Source organism: Canis lupus, chromosome X (assembly GCF_048164855.1).
Source record: "Canis lupus baileyi chromosome X, mCanLup2.hap1, whole genome shotgun sequence".
NCBI classification, from domain to species: domain Eukaryota; kingdom Metazoa; phylum Chordata; class Mammalia; order Carnivora; family Canidae; genus Canis; species Canis lupus.
This window is the reverse complement of record NC_132876.1, coordinates 55,318,814-55,342,349: the sequence shown is the minus strand read 5'-3', so window position 1 is coordinate 55,342,349 and position 23,536 is coordinate 55,318,814. Positions and strand designations below refer to the sequence as shown.

The 23,536-nt window shown below is 36.5% G+C and overlaps 1 protein-coding gene across 4 annotated transcripts in view; it reads left to right on the top strand.

The window, feature by feature from the left end:
• Window positions 1-23,536, top strand: part of PCDH11X (protocadherin 11 X-linked) — a 501,886-nt gene that overhangs the window by 377,739 nt on the left and 100,611 nt on the right. Inside the window, exon 7 of one of the 4 annotated variants that reach the window (XM_072818011.1) lies at window positions 5,638-5,751. The exons of the other annotated variants lie outside the window; for them this stretch is intronic. Within the exon in view, the coding sequence (XP_072674112.1) occupies window positions 5,638-5,672 (35 nt within the window). The 3' untranslated portion in view covers window positions 5,673-5,751. Of the gene's footprint in view, window positions 1-5,637; window positions 5,752-23,536 lie in introns of those variants that run through there. 4 annotated transcript variants of the gene reach the window in all.

Below are 23,536 nucleotides of genomic sequence, written 5' to 3'. Positions count from 1 at the left end.
TGGGGAGGAGTATTAGGGTAACAGAAGACCTCTCCACAGAGACCTGGCAGGCCAGAAAGGGCTGGCAGGATATATTCAGGGTCCTAAATGAGAAGAACATGCAACCAAGAATACTTTATCCAGCAAGGCTCTCATTCAAAATGGAAGGAGAGATTAAGAGCTTCCAAGACAGGCAGCAACTAAAAGAATATGTGACCTCCAAACCAGCTCTGCAAGAAATTTTAAGGGGGACTCTTAAAATTCCCCTTTAAGAAGAAGTTCAGTGGAACAGTCCACAAAAACAAGGACTGAATAGATATCATGATGACACTAAACTCATATCTCTCAATACTAACTGAATGTGAACGGGCTTAATGACCCCATCAAAAGGCGCAGGGTTTCAGACTGGATAAAAAAGCAGGACCCATCTATTTGCTGTCTACAAGAGACTCATTTTAGACAGAAGGACACCTAAAGCCTGAAAATAAAAGGTTGGAGAACCATTTACCATCCAAATGGTCCTCAAAAGAAAGCAGGGGTAGCCATCCTTATATCAGATAAACTAAAATTTACCCCAAAGATTGTAGTGAGAGATGAAGAGGGACACTATATCATACTTAAAGGATCTATTCAACAAGAGGACTTAACAATCCTCAATGTATATGCCCCGAATGTGGGAGCTGCCAAATATATCAATCAATTATTAACCAAAGTGAAGAAATACTTAGATAATAATACACTTATACTTGGTGCCTTCAATCTAGCTCTTTCTATACTCGATAGGTCTTCTAAGCACAAGATCTCCAAAGAAACGAGAGCTTTAAATGATACACTGGACCAGATGGATTTCACAGATATCTACAGAACTTTACATCCAAACTCAACTGAATACACATTCTTCTCAAGTGCACATGGAACTTTCTCCAGAATAGACCACATATTGGGTCACAAATCGGGTCTGAACCGATACCAAAAGATTGGGATTGTCCCCTGCATATTCTCAGACCATAATGCATTGAAATTAGAACTAAATCACAACAAGAAGTTTGGAAGGACCTCAAACACGTGGAGGTTAAGGACCATCCTGCTAAAAGATAAAAGGGCCAACCAGGAAATTAAGGAAGAATTAAAAGATTCCTGGAAACTAATGAGAATGAAGATACAACCGTTCAAAATCTTTGGGATGCAGCAAAAGCAGTCCTAAGGGGGAAATACATCGCAATACAAGCATCCATTCAAAAACTGGAAAGAACTCAAATACAAAAGCTAACCTTACACATAAAGGAGCTAGAGAAAAAACAGCAAATAGATCCTACACCCAAGAGAAGAAGGGAGTTAATAAAGATTCGAGCAGAACTCAACGAAATCGAGACCAGAAGAACTGTGGAACAGATCAACAAAACCAGGAGTTGGTTCTTTGAAAGAATTAACAAGATAGATAAACCATTAGCCAGCCTTATTAAAAAGAAAAGAGAGAAGACTCAAATTAATAAAATCATGAATGAGAAAGGAGAGATCACTACCAACACCAAGGAAATACAAACGATTTTAAAAACATATTATGAACAGCTATACGCCAATAAATTAGGAATTCTAGAAGAAATGGACGCATTCCTGGAAAGCCACAAACTACCAAAACTGGAACAGGAAGAAATAGAAAACCTGAACAGGCCAATAACCAGGGAGGAAATTGAAGCAGTCATCAAAAACCTCCCAAGACACAAGAGTGTCTTCCCAGGGGAATTTTATCAAACGTTTAAAGAAGAAACCATACCTATTCTCCTAAAGCTGTTTGGAAAGACAGAAAGAGATGGAGTACTTCCAAATTCGTTCTATGAGGCCAGCATCACCTTAATTCCAAAACCAGACAAAGACCCCACCAAAAAGGAGAATTACAGACCAATATCCCTGATGAACATGGATGCAAAAATTCTCAACAAGATACTGGCCAATAGGATCCAACAGTACATTAAAAAAATTATTTACCATGACCAAGTAGGATTTATCCCTGGGACACAAGGCTGGTTCAACACCCATAAAACAATCAATGTGATTCATCATATCAGCAAGAGAAAAACCAAGAACCATATGATCCTCTCATTGGATGCAGAGAAAGCATTTGACAAAATACAGCATCCATTCCTGATCAAAACTCTTCAGAGTGTAGGGATAGAGGGAACATTCCTCGACATCTTAAAAGCCATCTATGAAAAGGCCACAGCAAATATCATTCTCAATGGGGAAGCACTGGGAGCCTTCCCCTAAGATCAGGAACAAGACAGGGATGTCCACTCTCACCACTGCTGTTCAACATAGTACTGGAAGTCCTAGCCTCAGCAATCAGACAACAAAAAGACATTAAAGGCATTCAAATTGGCAAAGAAAAAGTCAAACTCTCCCTCTTCGCCGATGACATGATACTCTACATAGAAAACCCAAAAGTCTCCACCCCAAGATTGCTGGAACTCATACAGCAATTCGGTAGCGTGGCAGGATACAAAATCAATGCCCAGAAGTCAGTGGCATTTCTATACACTAACAATGAGACTGAAGAAAGAGAAATTAAGGAGTCAATCCCATTTACAATTGCACCCAAAAGCATAAGATACCTAGGAATAAACCTAACCAAAGATGTAAAGGATCTATACCCTCAAAACTATAGAACACTTCTGAAAGAAATTGAAGAAGACACAAAGAGATGGAAAAATATTCCATGCTCATGGATTGGCAGAATTAATATTGTGAAAATGTCAATGTTACCCAGGGCAATATACACGTTTAATGCAATCCCTATCAAAATACCATGGACTTTCTTCAGAGAGTTAGAACAAATAATTTTAAGATTTGTGTGGAATCAGAAAAGACCTCGAATAGCCAGGGGAATTTTAAAAAAGAAAACCATATCTGGGGGCATCACTATGCCAGATTTCAGGTTGTACTACAAAGCTGTGGTCATCAAGACAGTGTGGTACTGGCACAAAAACAGACACATAGATCAGTGGAACAGAATAGAGAATCCAGAAGTGGACCCTGAACTTTATGGGCAACTAATATTCTATAAAGGAGGAAAGACTATCCATTGGAAGAAAGACAGTCTCTTCAATAAATGGTGCTGGGAAAATTGGACATCCACATGCAGAAGAATGAAACTAGACCACTCTCTTGCACCATACACAAAGATAAACTCAAAATGGATGAAAGATCTAAATGTGAGACAAGATTCCATCAAAATCCTAGAGAAGAACACAGGCAACACCCTTTTTGAACTCGGCCATAGTAACTTCTTGCAAGATACATCCACGAAGGCAAAAGAAACAAAAGCAAAAATGAACTATTGGGACTTCATCAAGATAAGAAGCTTTTGCACAGCAAAGGATACAGTCAACAAAACTCAAAGACAACCTACAGAATGGGAGAAGATATTCGCAAATGACATATCAGATAAAGGGCTAGTTTCCAAGATCTATAAAGAACTTATCAAACTCAACACCAAAGAAACAAACAATCCAATCATGAAATGGGCAAAAGACATGAACAGAAATCTCACAGAGGAAGACATAGACATGGCCAACATGCACATGAGAAAATGCTCTGCATCACTTGCCATCAGGGAAATACAAATCAAAACCACAATGAGATACCACCTCACACCAGTGAGAATGTGGAAAATTAACAAGACAGGAAACAACCAATGTTGGAGAGGATGCGGAGAAAAGGGAACCCTCATACACTGTTGGTGGGAATGTGAACTGGTGCAGCCACTCTGGAAAACTGTGTGGAGGTTCCTCAAACAGTTAAAAATATACCTGCCCTACGACCCAGCAATTGCACTGTTGGGGATTTACCCCAAAGAGACAAATGCAATGAAACGCCGGGACACCTGCACCCCGATGTTTATAGCAGCAATGGCCACGATAGCCAAACTGTGGAAGGAGCCTCGGTGTCCAACGAAAGATGAATGGATAAAGAAGATGTGGTTTATGTATACAATGGAATATTACTCAGCTATTAGAAATGACAAATACCCACCATTTGCTTCAACGTGGATGGAACTGGAGGGTATTATGCTGAGTGAAGTAAGCCAGTCGGAGAAGGACAAACATTATATGTTCTCATTCATTTGGGGAATATAAATAATAGTGAAAGGGAATATAAGGGAAGGGGGAAGAAATGTGTGGGAAATATCAGAAAGGGAGACAGAACGTAAAGACTGCTAACTCTGGGAAACGAACTAGGGGTGGTAGAAGGGGAGGAGGGTGGGGGGTGGGAGTGAATGGGTGACAGGCACTGGGGGTTATTCTGTATGTTGGTAAATTGAACACCAATAAAAAATAAATTAAAAAAATAAATAAAAAATGACTTTTGAATCGGAGAAGGACAAACAGTGTATGTTCTCATTCATTTGGGGAATATAAATAATAGTGGAAGGGAATATAAGGGAAGGGAGAAGAAATGTGTGGGAAATATCAGAAAGAGAGACAGAACATAAAGACTCCTAACTCTGGGAAACGAATTAGGGGTGGTGGAAGGGGAGGAGGGCGGGGGTTGGGGGTGAATGGGTGACGGGCACTGAGGGGGACACTTGGGATGAGCACTGGGTGTTATTCTATATGTTGGTAAATTGAACACCAATAAAAATTATTTTATTAAAAAATAAATAAATAAATAAATAAATAAATAAATAAATAAATAAATAATAAATAAAAATTGACTTTTGGGCAGCTCTGGTGGCTCAGCGGTTTAGCAGCGTCTTTGGCCTAGGGCGTGATCCTGGAGACCCAGGATAGAGTCCCACGTCAGGCTCCCTGTGTAGAGCCTGCTTCTCACTCTGCTTGTGCCTCTGTGTGTGTGTATCATGAATAAATAAAGTCTTTTAAAATTTAAATAGATAAAAATTAAAAAAAATAAAAATCGACTTTTTAAAATTATCCCCAGATCAAGCATGATCTTAACGTTTTCAAGGAAGTCCATAATGCAAAGCCTAAATTTATTTTCCTGGGAAATAATGATAATGATCTCTAATCCCTAGCACTCTAATTGTGAGAAATAAATTGTAGTTGTGAAAATAGCTGTATTATAGATAAAGTGTCTTAATCAAGTTAAGAATACATCTATTGGGTCATCCTCATATTAGTGTCTGTTGATTTTTGTTTCTTCCTATTACTTTTTTTTTCTGCATTGGAGCACATTTGGAGGCAGAGCAATCTGTTAAGTCAAAACCAATGTTCTTCTTTATATTCCATTTCCTGTAGGAGGTTCCATGAGAAAATTTCAATAGAGAACTCTACTTTGCTATCACTGGCAATAAAACTAGAAAATCCACTGAGTTCTTACAAAATTTTGAGTTCAAAAATATATTCCCTTTAGAGAATGGACTAATCACTACTGAAGAGGCCAGCAAATAGCATAGGCTTGGTCTGATTTTAAGGAAAAGAAAACATTATAAGAGACAGATTTTATGAGTTATCCGTTTTCTACCTTATCTATCTCAGTTGTCACATTCTTTACCAAGTGAAGTTGAAAGTACATTGCAATACATTACAATTTATATTTGTTTAGTTAAATTAATATAACATATTGTGAATAAGACAAATAAATAAATAAGACAAATAAATAAATAAATTTATTGTTTTTAACTTTATTAAACTCTTTTTCTAGCTTTCATTCCTGGACTAAAGAAAGGTACAGTATAAAACAATATAAACCATAATCATGTATATTTCATTTTAAAAACAAATTGCTGATTTGTGTTTGTTTTAAGAAGTCTTAGCCTTTTCATTTCTCATAAACATTGCGATTTCAACTGTTTCAAACACATTTTTAGTATGTTTAACATGAACTGATATTTTTTTTTTTTTTTTTTTTTTGAACTGATATTTTAAAAAGGTATTCAGTCAGTTTGGTATCTTGTATAACTGAAACTGGATGTTTTTTCCAAGTTATATGTAATTAATATTTAGATAGAAAACTTAACATGACCTTATAGTCATTTTTGACTTAATGTAATTACTTTTAAATTACCTCCAGATTTAATTATTTATTTTTATTCTTTTACAGTTTAAGCATATTCAATATTTTGTCTGAGGAGGCATTCAAGATACAATTCTACTTTTCTATATTTTTTATTCAAATTAGATTATAAATTGCATATATTGTTTACATACCTAACAAAATAATCCATTTACATGCTTTGTGAACTTGTAAATAATATGCATTTTCTTTGCCAAATTATAATGTCTGATTACATGTGAATCTGTATAAGTTAAGGTTAACAGAAAACAAATTTCTTTAATTATGGAGCTTATACAATTAGTTCAAATGCATATTGTTTTATTGTGCCAATAAAGTTTTCAAATGCCCCAGAATATTTTGAATGCTCCAAAACTATTTGCAGTCTGTGTATACACACCTATATCTTTATTATCTACATATTTGAGGATGGACCTGACATGTTGTTCTATTGTTATTTAAAACAATAATTTATTTCACTTCATATGCTTTTATCTCAAAATGTAATTTACAGTCCTTTGATATTTTGGCCAAGTAGAAATTATATTCAAAAAATAAATTTTCCTTAAATCAGTCAGAAAAATCTCAATTGTTATGTAAAGAACCTCACCACTGATCTTTAATTTTGACACACCATCTATACTAGCAGCATGCTCTTTGTGTGTGTGTGTGTGTGTGTGTGTGTGTGTGTTTTAAATGTTATTAATGCTTTAGCCTTTTTATATTGTGGTCAACATTTCTTGTGTGAGTTTGAGTACGTAATGTTTATAGGGTCATTCAGGTGAAAGTGCATGAATTGCATGTGTTTTCATTTTGTATCTTTCCTTCCCATTAGTTTTTAGGAATCTTCTGATAAATGCTATTGAGGAATAATAACTATCTAATAGTTGTGGGAACTTGTTTGTGGTTGTGAAAAAAGTGAAGGTGTTATTAGTATGAAAGTATAATTAGGATACAATGCTATATTATTTTGAGGCATATAAGAGAGTGATTCAATAATTATATATAATACTCAGTGCTTACCATGGTAAGTATAGTCACTACCTTTTCCTATACAATGGCATTACAATATTATTGACTATATTCTCTATGTTGTACTTTTCATCTCTGTGACATATTAATTTTACAAATGGAAGTTTGTATATCTTAATCCCATTTATCTACTATTCCCATCCTCCCATTCACCTTCCCTCTGGCAACTACCAGTTTGTCTTCTGTATTTAAGAGTATGTTTTTGTGATTTTTTTTTGTTTTGTTTTTAGATTTAACATATAAGTGAAATCATATAGTATTTCTCATTCTCTGACTTAGTTCCCTTGGCATAATACTTTCTAGGTCCATCCATGTTGTTGCAGATTGCAACATCTCATTCTTTTTCATGGCTAAGTAATATTTGGTTGTATACATATACCACATCTTCCTTATCTCTTTATTTATTGAGAGACACGTAGGTTGATAACATATCATGCCTATTATAAATAATGCTAAAATAAAGAGGGGTGCATATATCTTTTCAAATTAGTGTTTTTGTTTTCTTTGGTTAAATACCCGGTAGTGGGATGACTGGATCATATGGCATTTCTACATTTAATTTTTTGAAGAACATACATAGTGTTTTCCACAGTGGCTGCACCAGTTTGCATTTTCACCAACAGTGCACAAGTGTTTCTTTTTATCTACATCCTCACCTGCACTAGTTGTTTCTTGTGTTTTCTTATTTTATCCACTGTGACAAGGTGCAAAGCGGTATCTTACTGTGTACCAATTTTCATTCCCACCAACAGTGCACAAGGGTTCACTTTTCCCTGCATCCTCATCAACATTTATCATTTTTTTTGGTCTTTTTAATACTAGTCATTCTGACTGGCATGAGGTAATATCTCATTGTGATTTTGATTGGGATTTTCCTGATCATTAGCAATGTGGAGCATCTTTTCATGTGTCTGTTGGCAAACTGTATGTCTTCTTTGAAAATATATCTATTCAGGTCCTCTGCTCATTTTTTAATCTGGTTGTTTTTGGTGTTGAATTGTATAGATTCTTTATATATTTTGGATGTTAACCCTTTATTAGATACATCATTTACAAATATCTTCTCCCATTCAGTGGATTGCCTTTTCATTTGGTTGACAGTTTCCTTCACTCTGCAAGACCTTTTTGTTTTGGTGTTGTGCTAATACTTTAATTTGCTTTTGTTTTCTTAACCTGAGGAGATACCTCCACAAAAATGTTGCTGGGGTCTATTTCTGAGAGATTGTTGCCTACATTTTCTTTTAGGACTTTCATGGTATCAAGTCTCATATTTAGGTTTTTAATCTAGTTTGCATTTTTTTTGTATATGGTGTAATAAGTGCTCCAGTTTCATTCTTTTGCATGTAGTTGTCCCGTTTTCCCAGAGCAATTTATTGACAAGACTGTCTTTTCCCCCATTGAATCTTCTTCCCTGTTTTGTCATAGATTGAATGGTCATATATATGTGGGTTTATTTCTAGGATTTCTATCCTATTTTATTGATCTGTGTGCCTATTTTTGTACTAGTGTTTTGATTACTGTAGCTTTGAAGTGTGTCTTGAAATATGGGATTGTGATAACTCCAGCCTTGTTCTTTGTCAAGATTGTTTTTGGTGTTTTATACAAATTTTAGGATTTTTTTTTAAAGTAAGTTGGGGATCTTTTTTTTAAAGATTTTATTTATTTATTCATGAGAGACACAGAAGAGAGAGAGGCAGAGACACAGGCAGAGAGAGAAGCAGGCTCCATGCAGGGAGCCCAACATGGGACTCAATCCTGGGTCTCCAGGACCACACCCTGGGCTGAAGGTGGTGCTAAACCGCTGAGCCACCTGGGCTGCCCAAATTTTAGGATTATTTGTACTAGTTTTGTGAAAAATGTTATCGGTAATATGATAATGATTACAATGAATCTGTAGATTGCTCTGGGTAGTATGGCCATTTTGACAATACTGATTTTTCTAACCCATGAGTATGGTGTGAATTTTCATTTCTTTGTGTTGTCTTCAATTACTTTCATCAATATCTTAACAGTTTTCAGAGCATAAGTCTTTAACTTCCTTGGTTAAATTTGTTCCTAGCTATTTTTTGGTGCAATTTCAAATGTGATTATATTCTTAATTTCTCATTGTGCTACTTCATTATTAGTGTATGGAAATGCAAAATATTTCTGCATGTAAATTTTATATCCTATAACTTTACTGAATTCATTAATCAGTTCGAATAGTTTTTTTTTTTTTTGGTGGAATCTGGGCTTATATATATAAAATCCTATATCATGTATCATGTCATCTGCAAATAGCAGTGGTTTTACTTTTTCCTTGCCAATTTGGATGCTTTTTAATTTCTTGTTCTTGTCTGATCACTATAGCTATGACTTCCAGTACTATATTGAATAGAGTGCTGAGAGTGGCATCTTTGTCTTGTTCCAGATCTTAGAATAAAAGCTTTCAGTATTTCACCATTGAGCATGATGTTACCTGTGGGTTTTTAAAATATGACCTTTTTAATATTCATATGTACTCCCTCTGAATCTACTTTGTTGAACAAATGTATTTTGTTATGTGTGTTTTCCACAACTATTGAGATGATCATATGGTTTTTATCCCCTTTTAATGTAATATATCCTATTAACTGATGTGTCAATATTGAATTACTTTTCATCTCTGGAATCAATTCCACTTGATTATGGTAAAAGGGCCTTTTCATGCATGTTAAATGTGATTTCCTAATATTTGGTAAGAGCTTTTTGCATCTATGTTCATCAGAGATATTGGCCCATAGTTCTCTTTTTCTATTGTGTCTTTATCTGCGTTTGGTATCCAGATAATGGCCTCGTAGAATAATTTGGAAGTTTTCCTTCCTCTTCTAATTTCTGGAATAGTTTGAGAAGAAAAAAAATATTAACTCTTCTTTAAATGTTGTGTAGAATTTATCTGTGAGGCCATCTCATCCTGAACTCTTATTTGTTGGGAGTTTTTTTTGATTAATCATTCAATTTCATTACTCATGATCAGTCTGTCCAAATTTTCAATTTCTTCCTGATTCAGTTTTGGAAGATTTTATGTTTCTAGGAATTTATCCATGGCTTCTAGGTTGCCCAATTTATTCTCTTATATCCTTCATATTTCTGTGATCTCACTTGTTATTTATCCTCCTTGATTTCTGATTGATTTATTTGAGCCTTCTCTCCTTTTCCTGATGAGTCTGACTAAAGATTTATCAGTTCATTTATCTTTTCAAAGAGCCAGCTCTTGGTTTCATTGATCTTTTCTATTGTTTTTTAGTCTTTCTTTCATTTATTTTCACTATAATTTTTATTATTTTCTCACTTTTAGTAGCTTTGGGATTTGTTCTTTTTCTAGCACTTTTAGGTGTAAAATTGTTTATTTGATATTTTTTCCTGTTTCTTGAGTTAGGTATGTATTGCTATAAACTTCCTTCCTAGAACTGTATTTGCTGCATTCCAAAGATCTTGAACTGTTGTGCTTCCCTTTTCACTTGTCCATGTATTTTTTTATTTCCTCTGATTTTTTCATTGACCCATTGTTTGTTTAGCCTTCATGTGTATACTTTTTTCTTGTTTTTTTTTTTTTGTAATTCATTTCTAGTTTCATACTGTTGTGGTCAGAAAAAATGCTTGATATAATTTTAATCTTAAATGTGGGGCAGCCCGGGTGGCTCAGCAGTTTAGCACGCCTTCAGCCCAGGGTGTGATCCTGGAGTCCCAGGATCGAGTTCTGCGTTGGGCTCCCTGCATGGAGCCCGCTTCTCCCTCTGCCTGTGTCTCTACATCTCTCTCTCTCTCTCTCTCTCTCTCTCTCTCTCTGTGTGTGTCTCTCATTAATAAATAAATGAAATCTTTAAAAAAAATCTTAAGTGTGAAGACTTGTTTTGTGATCTAACATGTAACCTATCCTGAAGAATGTTCCATAAGAACTTGAATAGAATGTCTGCTGGTTTTGCACAGAATGTTCTGTATATATATCTATTAGGCTGATCTAGTCTAATGTGTCATTCAAAGCTAATTTACTTGTTGACTTTGTATCTGGATAATCTATCCATTGATGTAAGTAGGGTGTTAAAGTTTCCTACTATGATTGTATTACTGTCAATTTCCTTCTTTATGTCTACTAATATTTACTTTATGTGTTCAGGTGCTCCAATTTTGGTTGTATAGATATTTATAATTGTATCCTCTTGCTAGATTGATTTTTTTTTTACTATTATGTACTACTTTTCTTTATCTCTTGCTATAGTCTTGGTTTTAACATCTGTTTTGTTTAATATAAGTATTGCTACCACAGCTTTGTTCTTGTTTTTATTTGTTTGTTTTGCTTCCATTTGCATGGTACATATTTTTCTATCCCTTCACTTTCAGTATATATGGATTAGGGTTGAAGTTAGTCTTTTGTAGGCAACATTTAGATAAGTCTTTTTTTAATAAAAATTCATTAATTAATATTTTATCCATTCGGTCACCTTATGTCTCTTGATTAGAGATTTTAGTCCGTTTACATTTAAATTAATTATTGATAGGTATGTACTCATTGCCATTTTGTTGTTTTCTATTTGTTTTTCATAGTTCTGTTGTTTCCTCTCTTGCTGTCTTTGATGTGGTTTGATGATTTTCTTTAGTGTTATGCTTGGTTTCCTTTTTCTTTATTGATTTTGGTTCTATTAAAAGTTTTTGATTTGTGGTTATCATCATGTTCATATATAATATCTTAAGCATATAGCAGTCCATATTAAGTATGTTCACTTAAGTTCAAACCCATCTAAAAGCATTCAACTTTTATTTCCCTCTATATTTTATGTATGTGATATCTTATTTTACATTTTTTAAAAAAGTTTATGTATCCCTTGCCTAATTTTGGTAGATGTAATTTATTTTAACTACTTTTTTGTGTTAACCTCTATACTGGCTTTACAAGTGATTAACCTACTATATTTTCTATATATTTGCTTTTACCTCTGATTTTTTCCCTTTTATAACTTATTTCTAGTTATGGCCTTTTCTTTACACTTAAAGAATCCACTTTAAAATTTCTTCTGAGGCTTGTTTAAAGGTGAAAAGTAACTTTTGCTCGGGAAACTTTTTTGCTTCTTCTATTCTAAATGTTAACATTGCTGGGTGGAGCATTCTTGGTTGCATTTTTTTTTCTTACATGCCACTATATTCTGGCCGGCAGTTTCTTCTGAAAAATTAGCTGATAGCCTCATGGGGTTTTTCTTTTAAGATATTTTTTTCTTTTCCTGCTTTTAAAATTCTCCTTGTCTTTACTTTTTGCTATTTGAATTACTATATGTTTTGGTGTGGTCTTCCTTCAGTTTATATTGCTAAGGTAAATCTTTGCTTCCTAGACTTGGATGTCTGTTTTCTTACTCAATTTAAAGAGATTTTCAGGGATTCCTGGGTGGCACAGCGGTTTAGCGCCTGCTTTTGGCCGAGGGCACGATCCTGGAGACCCAGGATCGAGTACCACGTCGGGCTCCAGGTGCATGGAGCCTGCTTCTCCCTCTCTGCCTATGCCTCTGCCTCTCTCTCTCACTCTCTCTCTGACTATCATAAAAAAGAGGTTTTCAGTTATTATTATTATTATTTTTTAAAATAAATTTATTTTTTATTGGTGTTCAATTTACCAACATACAGAATAACACCCAGTGCTCATCCCGTCAAGTGCCCCCCTCAGTGCCCATCACCCATTCACCGCCACTCTCCGCCCTCCTTCCCTTTCACCACCCCTAGTTTGTTTCCCACAGTTAGGAGTCTTTATGTTCTGCCTCCCTTTCTGATATTTCCCACACATTTCTTCCCTTCCCTTATATTCCCTTTCATTATTATTTATTTTCCCCAAATGAATGAGAACATACAATGTTTGTCCTTCTAAGATTGACTTACTTCACTCAGCATAATACCCTCCAGTTCCATCCACGTTGAAGCAAATGGTGGGTATTTGTCGTTTCTAATGGCTGAGTAATATTCCATTGTATACATAAACCACATCTTCTTTATCCACTCATCTTTCGATGGACACTGAGGCTCCTTATATAATTTGGCTATTGTGGCCATTGCTGCTAGAAACATCGGGATGCAGGTGTCCCGACGTTTCATTGCATCTGAATCTTGGGGGTAAATCCCCAAGAGTGCAATTGCTGGGTCTAGGGCAGGTCTATTTTTAACTCTTTGAGGAACCTCCACACAGTTTTCCAGAGTGGCTGCACCAGTTCACATTCCCACCAAAAGTGTAAGAGGGTTCCCTTTTCTCCGCATCCTCTCCAACATTTGTGGTTTCCTGCCTTGTTAATGTTCCCCATTCTCACTGGTGTGAGGTGGTATCTCATTGTGGTTTTGATTTGTATTTCCCTGATGGCAAGTGATGCAGAGCATTTTCTCATGTGCATGTTGGCCATGTCTATGTCTTCCTCTGTGAGATTTCTCTTCATGTCTTTTGCCCATTTCAAGATTGGATTGTTTGTTTCTCTGCTGTTGAGTTTAAGAAGTTCTTTATAGATCTTGGAAACTAGCCCTTTATCTGATACATCATTTGCAAAATCTTCTCCCATTCTGTAGGTTGTCTTTTAGTTTTGCTGACTGTATCCTTTGCTGTGCAAAAGCTTCTTATCTTGATTAAGTCCCAACAGTTCATTTTTGCTTTTGTTTCTTTTACCTTCATGGATGTATCTTGCAGCAAGTTACTGTGGCTGAGTTCAAAAAGGGTTTTGCCTCTGTTCTTCTCTAGGATTTTGATGGAATCTTGTCTCACCTTTAGATCTTTCATCCATTTTGAGTTTATCTTTGTGTATGGTGAAAGAGAGTGATCTAGTTTCATTCTTCTGCATGTGGATGTCCAATTTTCCCAGCACCATTTATTGAAGAGACTGTCTTTCTTCCAATGGATAGTCTTTCCTCCTTTATCGAATATTAGTTGACCATAAAGCTCAGGGTCCACTTCTGGGTTCTCTATTCTGTTCCATTGATCTATGTGTCTGTTTTTGTGCCAGACCACACTGTCTTGATGACCACAACTTTGTAGTACAACCTGAAATCTGGCATTGTGATTCCCCCAGATATGGTTTTCTTTTATAAAATTCCCCTGGCAATTCGGGGTCTTTTCTGATTCCACACAAATCTTAAAATAATTTGTTCTAACTCTCTGAAGAAAGTCCATGGTATTTGGATAGGGATTGCAGTAAACGTGTATATTGCCCTGGGTAACATTGACATTTTCACACTATTAATTCTGCCAATCCATGAGCATGGAATATTTTTCCATCTCTTTGTGTCTTTCTCAGTTTCTTTTAGAAGTGTTCCATAGTTTTTAGGGTATAGATCCTTTACCTCTTCGGTTAGGTTTATTCCTAGGTATCTTATGCTTTTGGGTGCAATTGTCAATGGGATTGACTCCTTAATTTCTTTCTTCAGTCTCATTGTTAGTGTATAGAAATGCCACTGACTTCTGGGCATTGATTTTGTATCCTGCCACGCTACCAAATTGCTGTATGAGTTCTAGCAATCTTGGGGTGGATGCTTTTGGGTTTTCTATGTAGAGTAACATGTCATCGGCGAAGAGGGAGAGTTTGACTTTTTCTTTGCCAATTTGAATGCCTTTAATGTCTTTTTGTTGTCTGATTGCTGAGGCTAGGACTTCCAGTACTATGTCGAATAGCAGTGGTGAGAGGGGACATCCCTGTCTTATTCCTGATCTTAGGGGAAAGGCTCCCAGTGCTTCCCCATTGAGAATGATATTTATTGTGGGCTTTTCATAGATGGCTTTTAAGATGTCGAGGAATGTTCCCTCTATCCCTACACTCTGAAGAGTTTTGATCAGGAATGGATGCTGTAGTTTGTCAAATGCTTTCTCTGCATCTAATGAGAGGATCATATGGTTCTTGGTTTTTTTCTTGCGGATATGATGAATCACATTGATTGTTTTTTTTTTTTTTTTTTTGATTTTTTTTTTTATGTTTTTTTTTTTAATTGGTGTTCAATTTACTAACATACAGAATAATACCCAGTGCCCGTCACCCACTCACTCCCACCCCCCGCCCTCCTCCCCTTCTTCCACCCCTAGTTCGTTTCCCAGAGTTAGCAGTCTTTACGTTCTGTCTCCCTTTCTGATATTTCCCACACATTTCTTCTCCCTTCCCTTATTTTCCCTTTCACTATTATTTATATTCCCCAAATGAATGAGAACATATAATGTTTGTCCTTCTCCGACTGACTTACTTCACTCAGCATAATACCCTCCAGTTCCATCCACGTTGAAGCAAATGGTGGGTATTTGTCATTTCTAATGGCTGAGTAATATTCCATTGTATACATAAACCACATCTTCTTTATCCATTCATCTTTCGTTGGACACCGAGGCTCCTTCCACAGTTTGGCTATAGTGGCCATTGCTGCTAGAAACATCGGGGTGCAGGTGTCCCGGCGTTTCATTGCATTTGTATCTTTGGGGTAAATCCCCAACAGTGCAATTGCTGGGTCGTAGGGCAGGTATATTTTTAACTGTTTGAGGAACCTCCACACAGTTTTCCAGAGTGGCTGCACCAGTTCACATTCCCACCAACAGTGTAAGAGGGTTCCCTTTTCTCCGCATCCTCTCCAACATTTGTTGTTTCCTGCCTTGTTAATTTTCCCCATTCTCACTGGTGTGAGGTGGTATCTCATTGTGGTTTTGATTTGTATTTCCCTGATGGCAAGTGATGCAGAGCATTTTCTCATATGCATGTTGGCCATGTCTATGTCTTCCTCTGTGAGATTTCTGTTCATGTCTTTTGCCCATTTCATGATTGGATTGTTTGTTTCTTTGCTGTTGAGTTTAATAAGTTCTTTATAGATCTTGGAAACTAGCCCTTTATCTGATATGTCATTTGCAAATATCTTCTCCCATTCTGTAGGTTGTCTTTGAGTTTTGTTGACTGTATCCTTTGCTGTGCAAAAGCTTCTTATCTTGATGAAGTCCCAATAGTTCATTTTTGCTTTTGTTTCTTTTGCCTTTGTGGATGTATCTTGCAAGAAGTTACTATGGCCGAGTTCAAAAAGGGTGTTGCCTGTGTTCTTCTCTAGGATTTTGATGGAATCTTGTCTCACATTTAGATCTTTCATCCATTTTGAGTTTATCTTTGTGTATGGTGAAAGAGAGTGGTCTAGTTTCATTCTTCTGCATGTGGATGTCCAATTTTCCCAGCACCATTTATTGAAGAGACTGTCTTTCTTCCAATGGATAGTCTTTCCTCCTTTATCGAATATTAGTTGCCCATAAAGTTCAGGGTCCACTTCTGGATTCTCTATTCTGTTCCACTGATCTATGTGTCTGTTTTTGTGCCAGTACCACACTGTCTTGATGACCACAGCTTTGTAGTACAACCTGAAATCTGGCATTGTGATGCCCCCAGATATGGTTTTCTTTTTTAAAATTCCCCTGGCTATTCGAGGTCTTTTCTGATTCCACACAAATCTTAAAATAATTTGTTCTAACTCTCTGAAGAAAGTCCATGGTATTTTGATAGGGATTGCATTAAACGTGTATATTGCCCTGGGTAACATTGACATTTTCACAATATTAATTCTGCCAATCCATGAGCATGGAATATTTTTCCATCTCTTTGTGTCTTCCTCAATTTCTTTCAGAAGTGTTCTATAGTTTTGAGGGTATAGATCCTTTACATCTTTGGTGAGGTTTATTCCTAGGTATCTTATGCTTTTGGGTGCAATTGTAAATGGGATTGACTCCTTAATTTCTCTTTCTTCAGTCTCATTGTTTGTGTATAGAAATGCCACTGACTTCTGGGCATTGATTTTGTATCCTGCCACGCTACCGAATTGCTGTATGAGTTCTAGCAATCTTGGGGTGGAGACTTTTGGGTTTTCTATGTAGAGTATCATGTCATCGGCGAAGAGGGAGAGTTTGACTTCTTCTTTGCCAATTTGAATGCCTTTAATGTCTTTTTGTTGTCTGATTGCTGAGGCTAGGACTTCCAGTACTATGTTGAATAGCAGTGGTGAGAGTGGACATCCCTGTCTTGTTCCTGATCTTAGGGGAAAGGCTCCCAGTGCTTCCCCATTGAGAATGATATTTGCTGTGGGCTTTTCATAGATGGCTTTTAAGATGTCGAGGAATGTTCCCTCTATCCCTACACTCTGAAGAGTTTTGATCAGGAATGGATGCTGTATTTTGTCAAATGCTTTCTCTGCATCCAATGAGAGGATCATATGGTTCTTGGTTTTTCTCTTGCTGATATGATGAATCACATTGATTGTTTTACGGGTGTTGAACCAGCCTTGTGTCCCAGGGATAAATCCTACTTGGTCATGGTGAATAATTTTCTTAATGTATTGTTGGATCCTATTGGCCAGTATCTTGTTGAGAATTTTTGCATCCATGTTCATCAGGGATATTGGTCTGTAATTCTCCTTTTTGGTGGGGTCTTTGTCTGGTTTTGGAATTAAGGGGATGCTGGCCTCATAGAACGAATTAGGAAGTACTCCATCTCTTTCTATCTTTCCAAACAGCTTTAGTAGAATAGGTATGATTTCTTCTTTAAACATTTGATAGAATTCCCCTGGGAAGCCATCTGGCCCTGGACTATTGTGTCTTGGGAGGTTTTTGATGACTGCTTCAATTTCCTCCCTGGTTATTGGCCTGTTCAGGTTTTCTATTTCTTCCAGTTCTAGTTTTTGTAGTTTGTGGCTTTCCAGGAATGAGTCCATTTCTTCTAGATTGCCTAATTTTTTGGTGTATAGCTTTCATTATATGTTTTTAAAATCGTTTGTATTTCCTTGGTTTTTGTAGTGATCTCTCCTTTCTCATTCATGATTTTATTAATTTGAGTCTTCTCTCTCTTCTTTTTAATAAGGCTGGCTAATGGTTTATCTATCTTAATTCTTCAAAGAACCAACTCCTGGTTTTGTTGATCTGTTTCACAATTCTTCTAGACTCGATTTCGTTGAGTTCTGCTCGAATTTTAATTAACTCTCTTCTTCTGCTGGGTGTAGCGTCTATCTGCTGTTTTTTCTCTAGCTCCTTTATGTGTAAGGTTAGCTTTTGTATTTGAGTTCTTTCCAGTTTTTGAATGGATGCTTGTATTGCAATGTATTTCCCCCTCAGGACTGCTTTTGCTGCATCCCAAAGATTTTGAATGGAGAGGTCAGCTGTTACACTAATACTCCTCCCCATAAAAGTCAGGGATTTTGTGTCTCTTGCTGCTTTAAGGATCTTCTCTTTATCTTTGGAATTTGCAAGCTTAACTATTAAATGTCGAGGTGTTGAATGTTTTTTATTGATTTTAGGGGGGCATCTCTCTATTTCCTGGATCTGAATGCCTGTTTCCCTTCCCAGATTAGGAATGTTTTCAGCTAGAATTTGTTCAAATACATATTCTGGTCCTCTGTCCCTTTTGGCGACCTCGGGAACCCCAATTAAACGTAGGTTTTTCTTCCTCAGGCTGTCGTTTATTTCCCTTAATCTATCTTCATGGTCTTTTAATTGTTTGTCTCTTTTTTCCTCAGTTTCCCTCTTTGCTATCAACTTGTCTTCTATGTCACTCACTCGTTCTTCCACCTCGTTAACCCTCGTCGTTAGGACTTCTAGTTTGGATTGCATCTCATTCAATTGATTTTTAATTTCTGCCTGATTAGCTCTAAATTCTGCAGTCATGAAGTCTCTTGAGTCCTTTATGCTTTTTTCTAGAGCCATCAGTAGCTGTATAATAGTGCTTCTGAATTGGCTTTCTGACATTGAATTGTAATCCAGATTTTGTAACTCTGTGGGAGAGAGGACTGTTTCTGATTCTTTATTTTGAGCTGAGGCTTTCCTTCTAGTCATTTTGCTCAGTGCAGAGTGGCCAAAAACAAGTTGTATTGGGCAAAGTAGAAAAAGAGAGGAGAGAAAGAAGGAAAGAAAAGAGAAAAAGAAAAAAGAAAAAAGGAAGAAAAAAAGGAAAAAAGAAGAAAAAGAGAAAGAAAAAGAAAGAATTGGAAAACAAAAGGGTGGGGGAAGCAATCAGATATCAAAAAGAAAAAACAACAACAAGAAAAACACACGGGGGAGTATCTTCTGATTCTGTATACTTTAAGTCCCTTGACTTCCCCTGGAACTTGTCCTTCTAGCTGGTCTTCTGGGGGAGGGGCCTGTTGTCCTGATTTTCAGGTGTTAGCACTTGGGGGAGCTGCTCTGCCCCCTGCCTGTGCAGGGCTCATTTGGGTTTTTTTTTTTTTTTTTACCCCGTGAGGCCCCAGGAGGAACAACCACAGTGGCGGCGGCGATCTCTGGAGCCCTGGATTCAGCTCCCGCAGTAACTACGGAGCTCTCTGCAGGGCCTGGAGGCTCCGGGGCGGGGCCGCTGATCTGCTCAGCTCGGGGCAGGATCGTCCTTACTGTCCTGGGCTCTCCCGGCCTCTACCTGTCCGGGGGGAGGCCGGATCCTGGGCTGTGTCCAGGCGCCCTGTGCTCTGGGGCTGCGCTGTTGGATTCGCGCTCCGGCCGAGCAGCCCCCTCCGCGGAGCCGCCGCCCGAGCCCCTCCGAGCTGCTCCAGGTCCCGCCGTGCGCGCTGCAGCCCTTAGGGAGCTCGGCGCACTCTCCCGGGCACGCAGGTGTCTGTTAGAGTCCCAGGGAGCCTGAGGGCATCCCCGCCCTCCTGGGGTCCTGCTCTAACTTCCTGCGGGCGCCTTTCCGCCCGGGAAGGTTGGTGCAGCTCCTGCTTCTCCGGGACGGGTCTTTCCTGTCCTGGGGCACTGGCTCCGGCCTTAGCCCGGCTCCTCGCGGGGCCCCTCCCCCTTGGATGCCTTTTGTTTCTTTATTTTTTCCCCGTCTTCCTACCTTGATAGAAGCACGAACTCTTCTCACTGTAGCGTTTCAGCTGTTCTCTCTTTAAATCTCAGGCCGAATTCGTAGATTTTCAGGATGATTTGAAGGTTATCTAGGTAGTTTGGTGGGGACAGGTGATTTGGGGACCCTACTCTTCCGCCATGTTGCTCCTCCTCCAGTTATTATTTTTTGAAATAAATTTTCTGCCCCCTTCTCTCTCTTCTCATTGATGTGCCCTTGGGATGCTGTGAGCTCAGGAACCTCTTAGTTTGTCATCTTCCTTCCTCTCAAGTCCAGATGTTTTTTATCATAACATTCAGAGGAATGGTGGAAAGAGCATTTGAATTTAAGCCAGATCATCTTGAGTTCTAATGACAGTCCTACCTGACTAGATATGTATATCTGACCAAGTTACTTAAACTTGAGTCTATATTTTATTTTTTCTCATGTTTAAAAAATTGTAGTAATCATGTTTATACTTAACCCTCACAGAGTGAACTTTCATTAGTACACCAATGAGCCCTGATCATTGCAAAGAAACTTATTTTAAATTTTGCTCTAATTGTGTATTTATTTAGTATATTCATAAGGCAGTTGGGTTCTTACTCCAAGCTGCACTGAAACACCATAGTACTTTTTGTGGTTATATTTTATAATTTTCATATCATAATTTATATATCCACTTTCCATTATCAGCTTATTTGAATAGACTTGATATTATTTATATCACTTAATACAATTTCTTAAGCATGTTTTGTGTAACTAAATGCTAGCACATAATAGGAAGAAGCCTTCTATGGCTCTAATCATAAATTTATGAGACTAAGATTATTTTATTCATTCAACTGGTCTACTGTAGGCTGACTGTTTACCAGAGATGAAATTGAGTTATTTCCTTAAATAAAAAAAATATGTAGGCTTTTTCCCTCATAGTAAATTATATATATATTTAAGTATTTTTTCATATATATATATATCAAGTTCTTTTTTTTTAATTTTTATTTATGATAGTCACAGAGAGAGAGAGGCAGAGACACAGGCAGAGGGAGAAGCAGGCTCCATGCACCAGGAGCCCGACGTGGGATTCGATCCCAGGTCTCCAGGATCATGCCCTGGGCCAAAGGCAAGCACCAAACCCCTGCGCCACCCAGGGATCCCTATATATCAAGTTCTTAGTAGCAAAAGAAAACCTTCTACTCCTGAGAAGGCTTTACTTGTCTTCAAGAAGGAAATTGCAAATATATACTTGTCATTTCATTTGTTCTATTATATTTGTTTGCAAGTATCTTCCTTTTTCTTGGACATGTTTTAATTCAAGATTGAGTTTCAGGGATGCCTAGGTGGCTCAGTGATTTAATGCCTGCCTTCAGCCCGGGGAGTGATTCCTGGAGTCCCAGGATCTAGTCCTGCATGGGGCTCCCTGCATGAAGTATGCTTCTCCCTCTGTCTGTGTCTCTGCCTCTCTCTCTGTGTCTCTCATGAATAAATAAATAAAATCTTTAAAAAAAGACAGAGTTTCAGATATAATTTATTAATTACATTTTGTATGTTCATTGAGGTTTATCGCTTGAGAAATAGAATGTAAACTGGTTTGTTTACCTTCAGTCATTTGTCTGCTTTCCACAATAATGCTCAGCTATCTAAGCTGATTTTTTATGTACCATTACAGTGTTTTATTACACAATCCTTGCCTTTCTGGCTCTCATATAACTCTCAAGGATCTGTTCTTCAGCTAGCTTTCCATATCTATTGTTAATATTCGATAATCAATTGTACTTAAAAATCCATTACTTTAGACTTGAAATGCTGAATTTGATTCAGGAACTGTTTAGGGATGAATGTGGGAATGGGGAAGCTGGGTGAAGTAGAAGTTCCTAAGAGAAACTAGAAAAACGGATTATCTCTCAAGGAGAATTAATCACATCACCTATGTTTATCTGAGTACTTATTTAATAAGAGTTTGTGTACATGAAACATAATTCATTCTTATGCATGATAGATATGGAGCTTTTCATATGTCAAATAGTAGGAAAAATAATGTCTTTTTGCACTTTTTTTTTTCATGGGCAGGAGATAATGAAAATACACGTATAACTTCCCAAATGACAAATTCATTATATATGTGATAATATTTATCCCTTTATGTTAATATAACAGCTCCTTAAATTCTCAAGACAAAGGACAAAATCAAATTCAGTTTTGTTATTTCTGTTTTATATTACTGACAGTATACTCTAGAATGACATAGAACAATATTTGTGAAACGAATTAAGTTTTGTTAGAGCATTTGAATATTTTAGCATTGAAAATTGCCTACTTAGGTAATGTAACAATTCCATGTCACAATATTCATTATGTATTATACACTGAAACATGGAACTAGAAAAATGTGCTTTATTATCAGATTGTATTGTTTCCTTCATAATGTAGAGAAAAATAAACAAATTTTATATTTTTTATCACAATAAAACTAGATTAGGAAAGAAAAATCTTTCTGTTTCCCTCTGAGGCTATGCAGTATTATTAAAGTTAGAAAATGGTTATGGCACTGCAGTTTTCTCATTGTGATAAAAACCATTGGCATAGATTTGAAACGGCATAAAATCCGTGAATTAAAAAGAAAACGTTCTTTTCAGTTTATATTCTGGTTTTATACTACTTGCCTTTTTAAAAACCCATGTAGGTGAAACAAATGGCATTACTAAGTTATATATTAGTCAGATGCTTGTTGGTAAAATATGGCTTACATGTTTAAATGAGTCATAGACATTGAAAAGTTCTGAATACTTATTTCTGTTATAATTAATTAGAATAGTAATCTTTATTTCATAAGTATGTTAATATGATTAATAATATATTTGTCTTGAAATTGATTCTATTTGAATGACATGACAAAAATAAAATATTATATTTCTTTACTTCCATTTATAGATACCACATCAAAATTTTTGGCTGAAATATACTTTGAAAATATGCTATTGAAAATATTTTAGGATATGCAGAAAAAGTGATTATTGAAACAGTAATTTTCTCATTAAGTAAATTTTTAATCTGAGAATATAGCCTAGAAGTCTTACATTTCAAGTGATTTATTATAATTGATTTTCATCAGCACTGTCAAATGGAAAAATAATAAAATATGTGATTATAAGTTGTCTAATGGACATATTTAAAATGCAAAACAGAATAGGTGAGATTAAGTTTATTGATATATTTTATGCAGTGTATCCAAAATATCATCATTCCAACATGTAATCAATATAAAATTTTAAGTAATATATTTTTCATTTCTTATCATATAAAACCTTGAAATTTGATATCTATTTTATGGGTATTGTACTTCTTAATTCTAACTAGCCATATTTCATATGTTCAATTCCTATGTGTGGCTAGTAGCTATTGTACCAGGACAGCTTTAGATCCCTCTCAAAGAAGGATTAACTACTGGGTTTGGGCTTCACAGAAAAAAAGTTTTGGTGTTACATTGGTTTGATATTATAACCCTGAAGGAAAACAAACGAACAAAAATCCCCTGAAGCCCTTGAATTTATATACTTGCTCATCTAAGAATATTTTTTTTTCTCTGGATGGTCAAACTTCAAAGAAAAAAGGAAACATTTGGGAAAAATTCCCTGGTTTATTTTTACTGCCATTGGCAATGAAAATTGTCAAATGTGAAACAGAAAAGGGCTGTATAGTTCAAAGTCAACATTTTTTATTGAAGA